At 40.5% G+C, this 16785-nt stretch overlaps 1 protein-coding gene across 1 annotated transcript in view; it reads left to right on the plus strand.

Moving 5' to 3' along the window:
* med13a (mediator complex subunit 13a) overlaps positions 1 to 16785 on the plus strand; it is a 57161-nt gene that overhangs the window by 25958 nt on the left and 14418 nt on the right. Inside the window, exons 4-13 of the mRNA XM_057053820.1 lie at positions 3490 to 3635; positions 7799 to 7999; positions 8098 to 8292; positions 8377 to 8539; positions 9213 to 9323; positions 10610 to 11365; positions 12027 to 12243; positions 15731 to 15761; positions 16135 to 16256; positions 16377 to 16461. Of these exons, the coding sequence (XP_056909800.1) occupies positions 3490 to 3635; positions 7799 to 7999; positions 8098 to 8292; positions 8377 to 8539; positions 9213 to 9323; positions 10610 to 11365; positions 12027 to 12243; positions 15731 to 15761; positions 16135 to 16256; positions 16377 to 16461 (2027 nt within the window). The remainder of the gene's footprint in view (positions 1 to 3489; positions 3636 to 7798; positions 8000 to 8097; positions 8293 to 8376; positions 8540 to 9212; positions 9324 to 10609; positions 11366 to 12026; positions 12244 to 15730; positions 15762 to 16134; positions 16257 to 16376; positions 16462 to 16785) is intronic.

Raw genomic sequence — 16785 nt, forward strand, 5'->3', positions numbered from 1 at the left:
TGATCTTATATCATCCAGTCAGATTCTCTGGCCTCCATTTCGGTTGTCATGTCATCTGAAAGTTTATTATGCTTGTGTTAATGTCTAAGTAACAGTTCTTTCAAAAAATGTTAGTGAAATACTAACACTAACTGCAATGACCACCCCAAAAATGATGGTGAGAACAATATAGGAAAGACAGGCTTAAAAAGCCTATGGAGAGATGTTGTAGGAATGTTGTAGTCCTGCAATATATAAAAAAAAATATTACAGTGCACAGTAATTTCGCAACTTAAAGTGGCATGCACATCTGTTTTTCTCACTCTCAGTTCTTACAAGCCACAAATGAAGGTACTGGCGGCCTCCTGAGATGATGATTTGGAGGCCATAATGAGATCACGTTGCTCACAGATCCTGTGTTATTGAGAATCTGCTGAATAATTGTAGTGGTTTACTATTTCTATTATAATAAAAAGAAAATTAATCTTGGAGAGTTTTTTAAAGTGATACGCATAGAAAGTCAATTGAAAGTGTGCTACTATTCAATGCAATTAGGCATGTAGATGTGGTCAAGAAGACTTACTGAAGTTCAAACTGAGCACCAGAGTGGGGAAGAAAGGGGATTTTTGTTGTGCCAGACGGGTTGGACTGAGGATTATAGACACTTCTGATCTACTGTGATTTTCATGTGCAACCAATCTCTAGGGTTCAGGTGCAAATCAGGGGTGTGTGTTAAGTGAGGTGGACCAGTGAAAAATATGGGGCAACAGAAAGAGTGTGCCCATTGTACCCAATCCAAGTATGTCTATTGATTCCACAGCTGACCATGCTAGTGTTTAAAAATGCCACTATGTGGCGCTGCTGTGCCAGGATTCAGTGTTCATGGAAGGTCATGAATATGAATTTCATGCAGGGATTTGTGATTGGTGAGCAGGGTGTTTGGAAGTTTGAGGGATGGCTGTTTAGTTAGATCCCAATATGGCTGCTTTGATTAGGCCCCATTGTTAAAGTATGTGAATGGCAAATAACAGCAAGTACTGGCTGAATGCAGCAGTAAGCAACAGGAGGTTGTCTGTGGTGTGCATTTTCACTGGCCTCAAGATTAAATTTGATTATACGATGGATCACAGATGCGTCACGTCCTTACATTTCTATGTTGCCAGCCATGGCTTTTGAATAAATAAACAAATGGTCAGATAGTTTTGATTACCTTTTTATCAACTCAATGGAAATCATGATTTCATTGTTCTCCAACAATACAACAGACTCTAGGTTCAATTATTAAATCCATTAGCATTCAAGATGGGTGTCAGGAGGGGTTATTGTACCAGGGTTCCAGGGTCTGTAGCAGGTAGTGAAATATGGCATTCTGGACAACGCTGTAGCGTAGGCCTTTAAATCCTTGACTATGAAGTCTCTTCAGGTCATCCTCTGGTCTCTCCCGGGCGTGGAAGGAAACCTACTTGTTGTGTACTCGGTCTTTGCTTGGGCAAGTTCACTATTTCTTTCTGTGTCGCCGTGAGGCGAAGAAAATAAGATGTCTCTAAAACCTCCTACTCTATTGCTAAAACAAGCTTTAATGCACCCACCTTTCCTGGGTAAATGCTATGTTTGAACTTTTGAAATGGTGCTGATCTATTGTGTGAATCACAGCAGACCGTGACAATCAGCGCCACGTTCATCTCAGCCACTCCGCAGGTCACCCCTGGTTATTGGCTACACATTTCCATTAGATGCTAGCTGAAGGCGAATGTGCCCACCTGGCGTCCTTTGTGAATCCCCTTCGTAGTGTCTCAGTGACCAATCGTCCAACATCCATTGGCATGTGAGGAGGAGGAGCAGTATAGCTCACTCTTGTATCTGTGAGCTGCCCAGTCCATTTATCAGATATTCAATGGAGAGCAGGGTGGGAGGAATGGTACAGACAGAGAAGAGATGATTAAAAGAGTTTGTTTCTTCCATGTCAGACCACGGTGGCATTTCTTCCTCCTTCAGACACTTCTGTAACAGAGAGGGATGGAAATTTGTGCAAGTCAAGTCTATTCAATATTATGAGACTTGTCTACGTATCTGACACCATTTAACTTGTGTATTTGGTCTGCACAACAACTTCTAGTATGTAGTTTAACGCCATTAACAGAACTATGTTTTTAATTTGCAAGAATAGATGAGACACATTTGTCATTTAAATTGAATTTGTTTGCATAACAATTTTTCCACTTAATAATATGATCATTTTTAAGCCCCAGGTGCACAAAGTTTGATATTTGCCCAGTTCTCTGTCCACAGAACCACTTCTAGGGGTTGTCCTTCTAAGGCCTGTTAGACAGCCAGCTGTAGGTCAGCAGTCTTAAAGCAATCTTCTGCACTTACGTGTATAGTAAATCAGAATAGTATATCTAAAGAACAAAATTGAAGGGTGGTACTTAAATGCAGGACCTTTCAGAAAGGTTTGCCTTGTAACCAGTCACATTTTAATTTCAACTTCAGTGGAGCTGAACAAACAGCAGATCTGGTATGAAGACGTGGTTGATCAACTGATAATCATCATTCGAGAAAGGCCGTCTGGGTTCAACACTATATTGTTTTTCCTTGACGAGTTTCCTTTTGAATCAAGAGGTTGCTCTCATGACTTTACTGAATGCAAAATCTATTTCCTGCCACTTGCTTGTCCTGAAAGTTTCTTTGTTAAATTTAACCATTTAGGATGGCGTGCACGGTGCAGAGCAGGTGGTCTGTCACAGCTGTTTGTTTCAAAAGTTGGTTCATAAGAGGGTTAAAGGCCATTGTTACAGTAGTTTCACCTCTTTTATGCTTCTTATAAATGTCTAAGTTGACTTCTTACTTGCCAATTTTTGTGAATTTACCTTCATTTTATATATGTTCTATATGTGTCATAAGTTGAAGCTTGAGCTTTAGAGGGCCATTCTTATACAAACTAGTTTTTTGCAACTGTTTTATTTGAAAAAGGGATAATTCACCAGTTTTCAAAATATAGAGATTTTAATAAAAGCAGTAACTCACTCCTCTTTCCCAGTAAAGTGATTATTGAGCTTTTAAAGTTAACAGCTGAACATATTGTGCCCGCTGACGAAACTATACTACTTCTGAAATGAAATTGGAAATTCATTCATAGTCAATTACTGAACTTCACAACCTTGTTTTTGCTGGCAAAGGCAAGTTAAATGACATCTTCAAGTAGGATTTGGCCATCTCACGTCTCCAAGGTTGGAATTATTTCACAAGCTGTCGCCTCTCTGCATCACTGGCCTTATTCTGCTGAGAGTCTGTCATCTGTCGGCAGAATATGAGAAGTCTTTGACAAAGACAGGCTTTTACAATCTACACTTTTCTTCTCTTTAATGCAAACTGCAGATTCGGCTCTGTTTCCTTTTGTCCACAGTAGCTCACCACACACCCGGTTCATTCAGCCATATTTTTTTATATAGCTCTTACCAGCCTCAGACAAATAATTTGCTTCCTTTTTTTTGTCTGCTTTTTTTTTTACAGTGAGCATCTTTCCTGCGCCTTCACCTTCTTCCTACATGGTGATAGTAATGTCTGCACCAGTGTAGAGGTCAACCAGCACCAACCAGTGTACCATTTGACAGAGGAGCACCTCACTCTGGCTCAGCAGTCGTCCAGCCCCTTCCAAGGTGAGTCCCCAGGCCGTCACACATACACAAATGGTTAAACGCTTATCGTGATCCATTTTCTGCCTCACATATCTTTGTGTTTTTGGCAAATGACCAAACATAAATGTGTATGGAGTAGGGGTGTCCTGAATCCCCGAGTCCAAGTTATTTGCTTGACTATCTGCTGATAGCAAGTCCTGATACGATACTTTAGCAATGCAGTAAAAAGAAAGAAAGAAAGAAAGAAACCACAACATATGCAAGTCTTTCAATCATTATTGAAACAATAAACAGAGCTATGCTCCACCATTGTGTCATACTTATAGCACCACCTACTGGTAACAGGAAGCGACCTGTTTTGAGGTACTGGTGCGCTTGGAAAATAAAGTTCTGTAACTTTGTATATAGGTCCAAACTGGTGAGAAATTAAATGCTATATGATCGGCCCCTGAAATGACAAAAATCTTCACTGTGCTTTGCCCCAATGTGCACATGAGGACCCCCTCAATGCTGCTTGCAGCCTTTAATCATTGTTGAAACGACAGTTTGAAAACATACAATTTTTTTCCAACCTTGACAGCTTTTCATATGCGCTTTCTTAGCTTACCAGCGGCCAGCTCATGGGACGCCCACTCAGAAATATACAGTACTAGGAGCTTTGTCGCCCACTCGTTGACATTAAATATGCACCATAGAGCTGGGATGCGTGACTATCACTAGTCATTTTGCTATACGCCCACGGCCCACTTTTCACAATGTACGTATGGACAATGTAACATTACATTTATGATCTTTTTCACCCCATCCGCTCCCTTGAAAATTACTTGAGCGACACCAATTTCTGAAGACCTGATGGGCTTGGTCACATCCCGCCTATAGATTATAGTTAAATAAATAACCACACTGTACAGGAAAAAGGTTTTAACAACACTTGTGTCATATTCCCAGTGGTTTTTCATTATTCAGCATATTGGGATGAGTAGAGCCATTACCAAAATGGTAAATTGTCTCCTTTGGTTGTCTCTTGAGTACAGGTTGGCTTGCAGACAATTAAAAAAGAAGACTCTCTGTAATGTATAGTGTCCAAACGTGTATAATTGTGAGTCCTCAATAATTTTTTAAAATATATTTAGACTTCCAACCAGTAATGTTGGTGCTAATGTTTATACCTGAAGGTGATCATTGCTTTTGCTATGGTTGTTCTGTGCCCTTGCTGCAACATTATTAAAGGTAAGTTATAATATCATCTGCACATTGATACCTAAGCTTCCAAATTCAATTTGTCTGGAAAATAGTTTATTACTTAAAATTCTGTCATCTGAATTACAGAAACACATTTCCCATGAGTAATAATAGAATAACCAGTTGCAATTGTTTAAAAAAAAAAAAAAAAAGCAAAATTCCTTGTCATTATATTGATATATGACATACGGAATGTACTGTGGCACAGGCACATTCACTAGCAAAAAATAGTTTGCTACGATGAGTGGGCCCATTTTCAGAATGTGGAGAATGGCAGAACTTGCAAAAATGTGCGAAGATACAACTTCCACCATCACATTTTAAGTAAAAGTGCATACCCTTTTGCTTTGAAGGGAAAAGCCGAGCTGGCGGAGTTTGTTGTAAACTCTATATTGCACATTACTGCCTACCTAGCATGACACCATCCTGAAGTAAATGCCGAGTTAATAGCCTGTTAACGACCCGCAGCAACAAGCCAGCAGACACTCAAAGAAGCATTATACAAATAACTGCATGCTTCTCTAAAAGCAAGGTACATAAATAAGCTAAATATTTTAGAATTTTTATTTTTATATTTGGATCCTTCCTGTTACAGTATTTTCAAAGCCCAGAGAGTTGACGTTCACTTTAGAATGTTAAGTAGTATGTTAATATAAAGGCTCCTTTCTGTGATGTGTTCAGATGAATCAGTTTATTCAGATTCATTCTGTTAGAATTGTTTCAGCTGTGGAAAGAATATATTGCCTCTTTATTATGCAGTCCAGTATTTTAAAAAGAGAATACACTCAAAGAAATGTTGCAGTTTTTCAGAATCACAATTACACTAATCAGGAGAAAAGCATCTTGTTCCAGCCCAGTCAATTATATGTGATATTTAATTGTAGAATTGTTAATATTTTTGTTTAAGGTTTACTTTATCACAACAATAGACGCACAATGTGCTGTTGTACAGATCATTTTGCACATATTTTACCGTATTGATGCGTCGTAAATTGCACGTTTCTATGTTCGGGTGTATGTCTGTCTCCTGTATCGCATTGGTTTAGCAGGCATAGCAGCTAGGAAGTGCAGTTTATCCTTCTCCATCTCTTATTTCTTCCTTTAATGGAGAGTCAACTAGTCTAACAAGCAAACCTCTTGTGGATGTGACTTCATAAAGATGAAAGAGTGACTGTAACGACATCTTAACCCATTCCACTGATCCGAGCATGGTTGACATGTCTTCAGCCACCAAAAAGACTCACAGTGAGGTGTACAGGTGGCCAAATGTCAGACCCTTCCCGTAGGTTTATGGAATGGTTTTTATAAATTTTGTCCATAGTCTGAACATTTTAATGCCATATAACCACTAAGTTTGGATTTTTGCATCGAAATTTCTGTATTAGCCAGACTTGTTCAAAATTGAGCAATCTCTTCAAAACACTGAAGAGCAGCACCTTCCCAGCATCATCGTTTTCTTCAACATTTACTTACTCTGCCTAAGTTAAGCACATAATGATCTAATTTCATGCCTCAGCCTGATTTATAGTGTAGAATGCACTGAAATGTAGAATTATACAAAGACAAACAAATCTTTCAATAGTATAGGTATAATCACGAAATTATCTTTGGAATTGTAAGAGTTGAGCTGTCAATTTTGTCATTATTATTTTTGCACTTTTTTACATTTTGAACATTCCATTATGGAAGCTCATCCAGCCACTAAATCAATATATAAAAACAAATGCCAACAAACCAAGTAATGTCTCGTCTTTGTAATTTGTAACTTTATCCCTTTCGGGGGTCATGGGGTGGGTGCCCAAAAGGGGCGAGGGCAGGCCCACCTCTGGATGAGTTGCCAGTTCATCACAGGACCCTACATGAGCATCTGTGGGTTCTGTACCTTGCTCAAGGGTACCTCGACAGGTGAAGGTGTTCTGGCACCTTCTCCTACTACCAGAACACCTTCCATGTTTTGTTTGCACTGGGGCCTGAACCCAGAACCCTCTGCTCCTCAGCCCAGTCCTCAACAGAATGCGTTACCACCGCCCCAAATCATGGTAATGACATGCAGAAATGTGCAGAGGAGCCCTCACATTTCTGCACCCTCTCAGCATTCCAATGTATGATTGTCGGCAGAGAAATCAAATGGCTGCATAAACTGTTGAAAGGTTGTGTGCCTGTGTCTATATGCCTGTCAGGCTGATATGCATATGGTTTCTGTGCTCATGCAAATACATTATGCATGTTATTTTATAGTCCATTTTACTCTGATTGATGTCGGTCTGCTCTGATTGGTTCCCTGTTTGACTCCCACGTGTCTGTGTAGTCAAGTGTATTTGCAAAGGAATGGGCCCTTTTTATGGGCTCTGAGAGGCCACTGCTTTCCAATAATTGGCGTCTGCATTGCTCTGTAAGTATTTGGCCAGCCAATTAGGACTTGGCTGCCCTGGATAGGTCAGAGCACTGCTGTTTCGGTCAGAGATGGCAAATGACAAAAGAACGAGCAGGCAGGGAAATGAGAGACAGAAAATTGTGTAAAGTGCAAGTTGAAGAAGGAGGAAGATAGGAAGCATAATAATTAGAACTGCCAACACACAAAAAGTAAAATGGAGGACTAGTAATTAAGATGAGATGAAAAGATAAGAGGAAGGATACGATAAGATCCAATAGTGATGGAAACAATAGGAAGCAAAGAGGTTGATAGCATAATGGTTGAAATGAACATTGTCGAGGGAATGGAAAATGAAAGAAAAGAATGAAATGAGACCTTTAAAATGTGAATCGAAGCTCTTTGTTCAATACGCAGTGTTTTTAAATGTAAAGTAAGAGGGGAGGCGGATGAGGTGTTGAAGGGAACTAATACAGAGGAAAAAAAGGTACAAACAATTGTGAACAGAAAAGTCTGAGAACTAACAGCGTCCTGTTTTACTTTCCTTGTTCTGACTTTTTTTTTATCTCAGTGATTCTGAGTCCATTTGGTCTGAATGGCACTCTGACTGGCCAGTCATTCAAGATGTCTGACCCACCCACACAGAAGCTGATAGAGGAATGGAACCAGTTCTACCCCATCAGTTCCAAAGCAAAGGAGGGCGTGTCAGAGGACAAATTGGAGGACATGGACTGGGAGGATGACTCTCTGGCCTCTGTGGAGGTTCTTGTAGGTCAGTATTGAGAATATAATGTGATTATAATCCTCAGGTTTCTCTGTTGCGAACACAGAGGTGTCTGTTTTGGTTTGTGAACGACTGTTTGTGTGCAGGTGGTGTGCGGATGGTGTACCCAGCATGTTTAGTACTGGTACCCCAGTCTGACATCCCTGTTGTGGCCCCTGTGGGGTCGTCCCAGTGCACTACTGTCTACTCGAGTGGTCACCAAGTGCCTGCATCCCAGCGAGAGCCCGCCATGTCTTTGGTGACCCTCACCCCTCCCACTTCACCCGAGGAAGTGCAGACATGTAATGGCAGTGTAGATGTTTATCAGCAAAGGCACGGTCTATAATCCACGGTCTACGTGTTAACCAGGCTCTTTTCCTGTCCAGTGGACTCTCACTCTGCCCAAAAGTGGGTTAAGATGCCTTCAACATCTGACCTCTTCAGTGTGGACAGACCAAGTCACCATGGAGGCAAGATTCCCCAACGACTAGCTAGTCAGATGGTGGAGCGAGTTTGGCAAGAGTGCAATACCAACCGAGCCCAGAACAAGTAAGAACATCATCATTGCCGTCATTACTTGGCCCTGCCGCAATGTTTAAATCACAATTAGAAAAATAACTGTTTTTACGGTCTGTGATGCTTGACATATGTCAGAAAGGTTTTTGATTTTATTTTTTTTTATATTGTTTTCTACTTATGTACCATAGTTTCTAACATTGGCACAATTAGTTTTGCATTGGCATTACAGCTAGATTTATTTAATTACATGTATCCTTGTAATTAATGATCCTCTATTTTATTTTCATGTTCTATTTAAAAAAAAAACATTAACTGTGGAAACAAGAAGGAAATAAGTTCAAATTAAATCCAGTTTGCAGTTGTCTCAAGGTCTTTTGTGTTTATCATCATCAGTAAATCTGACACATTTGGAGCAACACAGGATACGTTGCCTCTTGACCAAGCACAGAATGTCGACTTGAGTTAACTGTTGGCTTATCAGCCAAAACATTGTGGCTTCAAGCAGCAAAATCAACTGCAGCACAGATCTTTTGTTTTTTGCTGCTGAAGACCAAAGAAAAAACAGACAGTGCTACGGATTTTTGTTTGTATGTTTTCAAAAATACGACTCCTGCGTTGGAAATTCTTGATGATATGCTGATAAAGAACTTACATCAATCAAAATAAGGTGATCACTTAAAGTTTAATCTTGATCTTTCTCCAGGCGGAAGTTCTCAGCTGCAGCTACTGGTACCTGTGAAGAGGACCTGAAAGAGAAAATCGGGTCCTGGAATTTTGTGGAGCATTCACGAAGATCTTACTGCAGCTGTTGCAGGTTAGCCCCTTCATGTAGCTGTTGAGCATTAGTGTACCCTTATTAAATTAATGTGTTTTGTTTTGGTTGTGTATTGTTATTCTGTGTTTTCCTCTTTGTTCATCTTCATTTCCAAACATTCTTGGAAGCAATACATAATATAATTAAAGTAAAGCACTGTGCATTTAGCTGGAACAGTGTTGCATATGTTGTTTTGGAACAAGTCAAAGTAGATGTGCTTGCATGCACTCTGTAAAAAACTAGCTGCCGTAGGAAAAACACGTTTAACACTGGCAGCCCTGAGTACACATATAAAAGTGCTGTCACGCTGATCAAAGTTAGCCAATTTTATTTTTCACCTTAAACTTAAAAAAAAAAAAATGCATTATGATAATGTTAAAATGTAAACACATGTTCCTAACAGTTGCTGCAACTGCAGGTCTCATCATTAAGATAAATGCATGAAAGAGCTCCATGTGGTCAGCCAGAAACAGCGAGATTCACTCTTTGATGATTAATACGAACTGTCCAAAATAAATTCTGATTGGTAGATACTTTTCCAGTTTGGCCAGGTTTCCACTGCAGAATCCACAGCACTAGGTTCTTTCCACCTAGGGTGAGGAGAGATGGCCTGGATTGCAGATGAGAGCTGAGTGGATTGGGCCAGACAGCTGGAGCATGTTAATGTGTTGGAAGCCACCCAGCACTTCCGCGGGCATTGCCAATTTCGATGGTCATTAGCTCCATTTTGCATATGGAAATCTTCCACATTTTGACAGAATTGTCAGGACACACATTGTCTTTGGAGTCACTGTCTCCTTATCAAAACCCTAATGTGAAAAATACACCCAAGAGACATATTGATACAGTGGTAGTGGTGAGAGAGGTTCATTAAAGTAACTTTGTGGGTTGTGGGAGGATAGCTGATTTCTTTCACAGCAACTAATCCATCAGCGGTAGCTGATTGCTGTGAAAGCAATTGTTTGTTTTAGAAATGCAGTGATCAATTAATCAAGCAGTCAGATATATGAGTGTGTACACGCCTGGACACAAGAACACTTATGTGTACATATACTACAACTTTCTTTTCATTGTTTCTTACATCAACGGCTTTATTATCAGAATTTAACATTTTGAAAAAGTAGATAAATATACTCCTCCTACAAGTCAGACAATCCTGACGCTATAGCAATAGCAGGAACTAAATATATACATACACCAACATATTCTGCTCTGCTCTCCTCTGTTCTGTTCACACTTAGTGATGCCCTATTGTGTGAACATAGATTTTGTCTTCTTCACTTTAGGTACAAGTCACTGAAGCAGCGAGTGAGCAGCACCCCGGGCCAGGCCCAGACAACAGGTCAGCTCTCCCAGCCTCCTAGCAAGCACAAAACGGGGGAAGGGAAAGCTGATAAAGTTGACAAGCAGCAAAAGAGACCCCACACACCTTTCCACCATCGCAGTCTGACGAGTGACGATTCTTCAATAGAAACTGAAACAACAGCTGGCCAAAACTTGACCATGAGGGCCCAGGACGGAGCACGATTTACTGGCATACGATCTTCTGACATGTCCTCCATCCAGAAAGCCCCACAGCTCCACACTGGTGTGGTCAACACTGGGCCCTCAGAACAGACCAACTCTCCACAGCCTCCACCCCTTAGCCCACACCCCTCTGAGCGCAATGATGAGTCAGGAGAGGTCACAAAGAATCTTTCATCCCCCAACAGCCAACACTTTTACCAGCCACCCCCAGAGCCCTGCCTAGTTGGTGTAAAGACTGTTGGCAGCAGTGAGGAGCATGGGGGGTCAGACAGTCTAAATCAGCACTTCCAATCCCATCACCTCAACCCAGGAATTTCTTCCTTCTCGGAACCTCCCGAGCCCACCATCTATGTAGGCACAGGACTCAACCTGGAAGATGACAGCTTGCATATGCCGTGGAGGTTGTTTAAACTACCCCACAGAAAAGAAGCCAATCTGCCAACACCGCTGCTCCCAGGGGACAAGCTGAGAGAGGAGGCCTCAGGATTTCATGACAGCTTGTTGACTGCCACAGAGTGAGTGATACTCGTTAGTCAATCATTTTGGGGGGGTACTTAGGAAGATATGATGCACGGTGGCCAGAGTAAGTTATCCATAAGGTTACACAATCCCAACAGGCATCTGTCATGTATCAAGAAAAAGTCCATATAACCGCATAACAGTCTATGATGAGCTGTGTCAGAGTAACAAGTGACAAATGTGCCTGTAAGTGCACAAGCAGTCAATGTGGCAGCTACCATGATTCCATAAATTTGTGCCAAATATATTTGTCTGGCTAGAAACATGATGCATCCAGCTCTGCTCAGTAACAGCTGTCAGAGTCATTTGCAATTGCTGTCATTTCTGTCTGTACATATAAACATGACTGCAACTGTGAAATAGATCAGGTGGCATCAGGGCCACAAGGGAGCTCCTTCGGCTGTTAACAGAATTTTGAAATTTGATGTATTTAGTCATCAACTTTAGTCTGTGTATATACAGTACAGGTTTGCAAGGCTACGCTCTATTAAGTGGCATGTAGGTTTTAACTGTTTTTATGTTACCTTAATGGTATTTTCAAGTCTTTTTATTTGTGCTGACTTGACACACGTTGCTGTTTCTGTAACATCAGACCACATAAGCAAGGCAAAAGGTTGGGGGTTTGAGTTCTTACACCTCAACTCTGATATTTCTCAGGGTGATGTCAACATCCAAACGACATTTGAAAGTGTCTGATGAGCGCATTCAGATGTACCTAGCCAGGAGGAACCAGTACCTGTGTGCTGTGCTGACAGATGGTGGTCATGAGCCAGAGGTGGATCCTTATGCCTTTGAAGAGGGAGATGTCAAATTTACATTTTCCAACAAAAAAGACAAGACAGGTGGGGAGCGTGAGCCTGGCAAGAAGCATAAGGTAAGACTTTGAGTGCAGAGTATTAGCCAGGCCATATTAACAATCTCACTGATAAGGTTTCTTACTTTCTTTAGCAGTACCTATCAAATTAAATACGCTCTGGTACTAGTATTTGTTCACACACAAGATTTGCTAGTACAACCTGACATCTTAAATCTTTTATTGAAACATCTTATATTGAAATATTTGGGTCATTGTGTTCTTAAGAGGATGATCATTTTGTGAAAGGAGACATTTTAATCTCGATGCTTTCAGATTTCTGTTGAAGTTCAAACACGCAGCAAAGAATTGGGGTACCTTTCTTTTAAAAACCTTCGACAATGACAGAAACCTTCACAAAAGCCTCAGTTTCACACCCCCACAAATTGTCAGACTAAGTGTAAATAATTAAAATACACGTAGGCATCATCTCTCCACTTAAATTCTACAACAAAAAGAATATTTGGCTTTGTGATCATTGTGTCGGCAATTCTTATTATGAACTTCTAGCGTGCAGCCAAGTGCATTTAATGCGTAATGTCGAGAAAAAAACATAGAGGTTAATGCTTGTTGATTGAAACCTTTTTAAAGGCAGCTTGAAGAGTAACCACCTTATCCTCTCCTAGCCACATCAGCTGGGAAAAGGACAAGAGGGCTGACTTGAAGCTCAAGGAGCAGATAATAGCATCCAAACTGAAAAATAATGGGGTGACTGTTATCCACATACTGGACATCCATTTTGACCAGCCAAATCTAATTCTGCACGACTCAGTCTTTCAGTCCATTGTTAATTTAGCCTTGAGGAACCCAAAACGGTTGCTTGCCAAAACAGATGCGAATATAATTATTTCCACTTGTCCTATTCTGCGATGCACACATACACAGGCTTCATTATTTTTTATTTGGGATGGTTAAGTGTTATGGCATTTTTCCTTGAGCAGATTTTCTATATTGGTAGCTCTTGGATGCACCCCTTCCTGATTGATGAGGAATATAAACCTGGAGCACCACCAGGTCTCCTTGATAGATGAATTCATTTTATCAGAATAAAAGGTTTGGACTTGAGGTATTATTTCTGACCATTTGGCCTAGTTTTTAGAGGGACGGGTTTGTGCTCATAATGTTTGCACCTGGTCTTAATTCAAAGTGCAGACAGTTTAGTAGTGAACTATACGAATCAGAATCCAGCCATTGAGGCTTCATTGTCTGTATTATGTCACTATTATGTTGGCCTTGTGGACAACAAACGTTTTGAGCCCGTTAAAGTTTTGCCCGTGAAGGTTTGTCAAAGGGTCCACTGAAGTCAAAGCAACTGGAAGATGTCACTTCTCATTCAAAAGCCTTCTTGAGTTCTTACCTGTTTGGTGGGAGATTAAACTATTTAAGCTTTGGGCTGAATGCCCATAATTGGGGATGGTTTTCTTGAACAGTACTGAGCGCTCAGTACTCGCCCTAAATAGGTAAAAAGCACCCCCATTAAACTGGTTTCTATGGGCCTCTGTCAAGCTTACTTGTGTTAATGACTATGATGGGATTCAGCCCTTTCCTACTGCATTAACTTAGTTTCAACTCCTACCAAACCAAAACTCAAGAAGCCTTTTGGATGAGAACTTTCAACAGTCCAGTTGACTATTAGCAGATTAACATGACATGGATTAATAAAATCAAGAACCTATAGGGACAGAAAGTTCTGGTTAAGGGCTGTTAATTAGAGAGTTTACTTGGTTATGATAGGATGGTGCTGATGAAATTAAAATAAGATTACTGGACATCATTGTGCATTTCTTAAATCATAACTATATGTTATTACATTGTTCATCTGTACTATATGTAGCCCAGTTTTATTCATTTTACCTATTTGCCTCTCTATTGTAGATTCAAATAGTATCAGCCATCCCAGATTTAAAGAAAAAAGCAACATTAGTGTTTTTTTTAAAAATCTATATAATCCATAAATGACAAGCACGTCCTTGTAAACTATGGTAGTTGTGGTTAAAGTTATTTTAGAGGATCATCAAAGTTAAGATGTTCTCTGCTGAAATGCTTAGTTAATGTTGTCGCTGTTGTTTCTGGAATGATGTTGTTCTTTGAGTTAGCTGCCAACTGCTCATGTCTCCTGGCTGTCAGCCACACTCGCGTCAAACGTCACAGCCGCGGCCCAGATGGCTCTCGTACGCAGACAGCTGATGCAGACTGTGACCACCCGGAACTGTGTCTGAATTTAATACATTCTTACTCCTTACACCCGCGCAAATTATGGCACCCAATTACTGATAAGGAGTTGACTCCTAAGAAGTGCCTAGTTATTGCAGCCTTGTTGCAGATGTGTTGCTCTGTTTTCTTAGATTAATGCAAAGGAACACTAGTCTTGAAACCATCAAATTAATCGCCTTAAGGTAACATTGGGCTCCCCAGCTGGAAACCTCACTGAACATGCAGTGTGTACACATCCCATCACGCATATTAACGTCTGTGTGGGAGCCTAAGACCCAAATCTAAGAATGATGATTGATCATTTTGACCTTGTAGCTGCTTAATCTAAAATTATTTCTTTTTCACAGTTTTTCAGGACGGAGCGGCTGTGGTGGGATTATTTATTTTAATATTTTATTTTGCTGCAGCAATATTCCTGCAGCATTTACACTCATGGACACAAAGGATTTAAAATACATAGTCCATCAAAATACCCTAATTCCCAGTGTATAAGCCGCTACTTTATTCCCATGCTTTGAACCCTGTAGCTTATATAGCAATACGGCTTATTTTTTCCGCGATCAGGAGCTTCATGCCGCCAAAACACATCAGATCAATAAAATTACAGAACAGGTCACAGTGGGCCACTCCAACGCACTCAGACAATGGTACGGTCAATTATTTAGATCCCTAATTTGGCGTTTCATACACGTAACACACACCCTCATCATGGAATACAAAGGAAGAAATTCATTTGATGCTGCTTTTAAGTTAAATGCGATCGATCTGTCTGTCAGAAGGGAGTAGATTGGCTACATTTAGCATCAATGAATCCACGGTGAGACGTTTGAGATGGCAGCGCCAAGAACTGTCTCGATGCAAAAAGACGACAAAAACTTTCCGAGGAAAAAGGGCCTGTGGAATGAACTTGGGAGTAGGATCAACGACTTTAACGACTTAGTTAAAGATTTCCAGGGTGGGTGGGCTTTGAGACATGGGCCAGTTAATATTATGTAATATATGCATGTGAAAACCTTGTGAGAAAGGGGTTCCTTTTCATCTCCGCTTCATTGCTGTCTGTTACTGAGGTAGACACCTTCCGCTTATAGTCAAATGCAGCTTATATATGTAAAAGTTGATTAATAACTACCGTAATTACCAGTGCGGCTTATACACCAGAAATGATGGTAATAAAACAGAATTCCCACTAGTACAGATCTTTATGTCGTCATGATTGTTTTGGTGTAATATGTTTGGCTTCCTTAATAATTAGCAGTCATATTTATCTTAAATTCATTATTTTTCTTTCTCAAAGGCTGAAGACGGAGGACTGGGGCCATCAGATGGTGAGAAATGTTGTAAAATAACCACCTTGCATTTGTCACTCATCAGACAGTCGTCCTCCCTCCCACAGGGCTTTGATGTTATAGTCATATGTGTTATTTTTATCACAACTGACATGAGTAAAACCCGTGTTCAGTCACGAACTGTGGAACGAAAATAACATCGTTCATGCCATCAACAGCTCAATAATTTCTTTTAATTTGAAATTGCATGTGAAAATTGGAAAAATCAATGGTACATTAAAATAAGTTTGATGAGTAAAAAAGTATTTAATTGCTTTATGCAGTGTTCATTCAGTATTCATTTCTTTAAGGTGGAATTGAGAGGAACCGTACCTCAAATCTCTTGAAGTTAACACTAGATATTGCTGTGCAGATGCTCAGCGGGGGGCTGCTCATAACCGAATGGCCTCCACCAGCCTCATCCATGAGACGGATTTGGTGGTGTCCATAAACGACCTGGACAACCTCTTCAACTCTGATGAGGATGATCTGGCGGTTAGTACAGACCTGCAGTTGCCAAAGCTTCACATGTTTCTCTTCCCAGATTCTTTAGTACAGTATGTAGATGTCTGCGATAGCAGTATTATGACCTGACATCCTTTTTTTTGCCCACAGCCTGGTTTAAAACGACCGGTAAATGGAACAGATGATAAATTCAGCGGCAAGGAGCCAAAGCCATCCTCTTTGGACTCTGTGCCTTGTAAGTATTCCCCCCCGAGCGGTTCTGGCTTCCTCAAACATTTGATTTTCACTTTCTAAAATCTTGGTTAACCTCACATGTTCAAAAATAACCAGAATATCTTGATAGTTTTTTTTGTGTAGTGAATCTTGTTGGAGGCAAGAGCTCATTCTCATTCTGCGGTGATAGACAGCAGCGTTAAAGGTTTACAGCCATCATAGATATTTACCTTTTACCTGGCGATCTCTAGGTGGAGATTATGGCAATAATGAAGGTGCATCATTGTTTAGTTCACAGGTGGTGACCACTCGTGCCAAGGTAGTTTTATCGTCCAGCTGCACCATC

Source organism: Takifugu flavidus, chromosome 14, assembly GCF_003711565.1.
Source record: "Takifugu flavidus isolate HTHZ2018 chromosome 14, ASM371156v2, whole genome shotgun sequence".
In the NCBI taxonomy this organism is placed as follows: domain Eukaryota; kingdom Metazoa; phylum Chordata; class Actinopteri; order Tetraodontiformes; family Tetraodontidae; genus Takifugu; species Takifugu flavidus.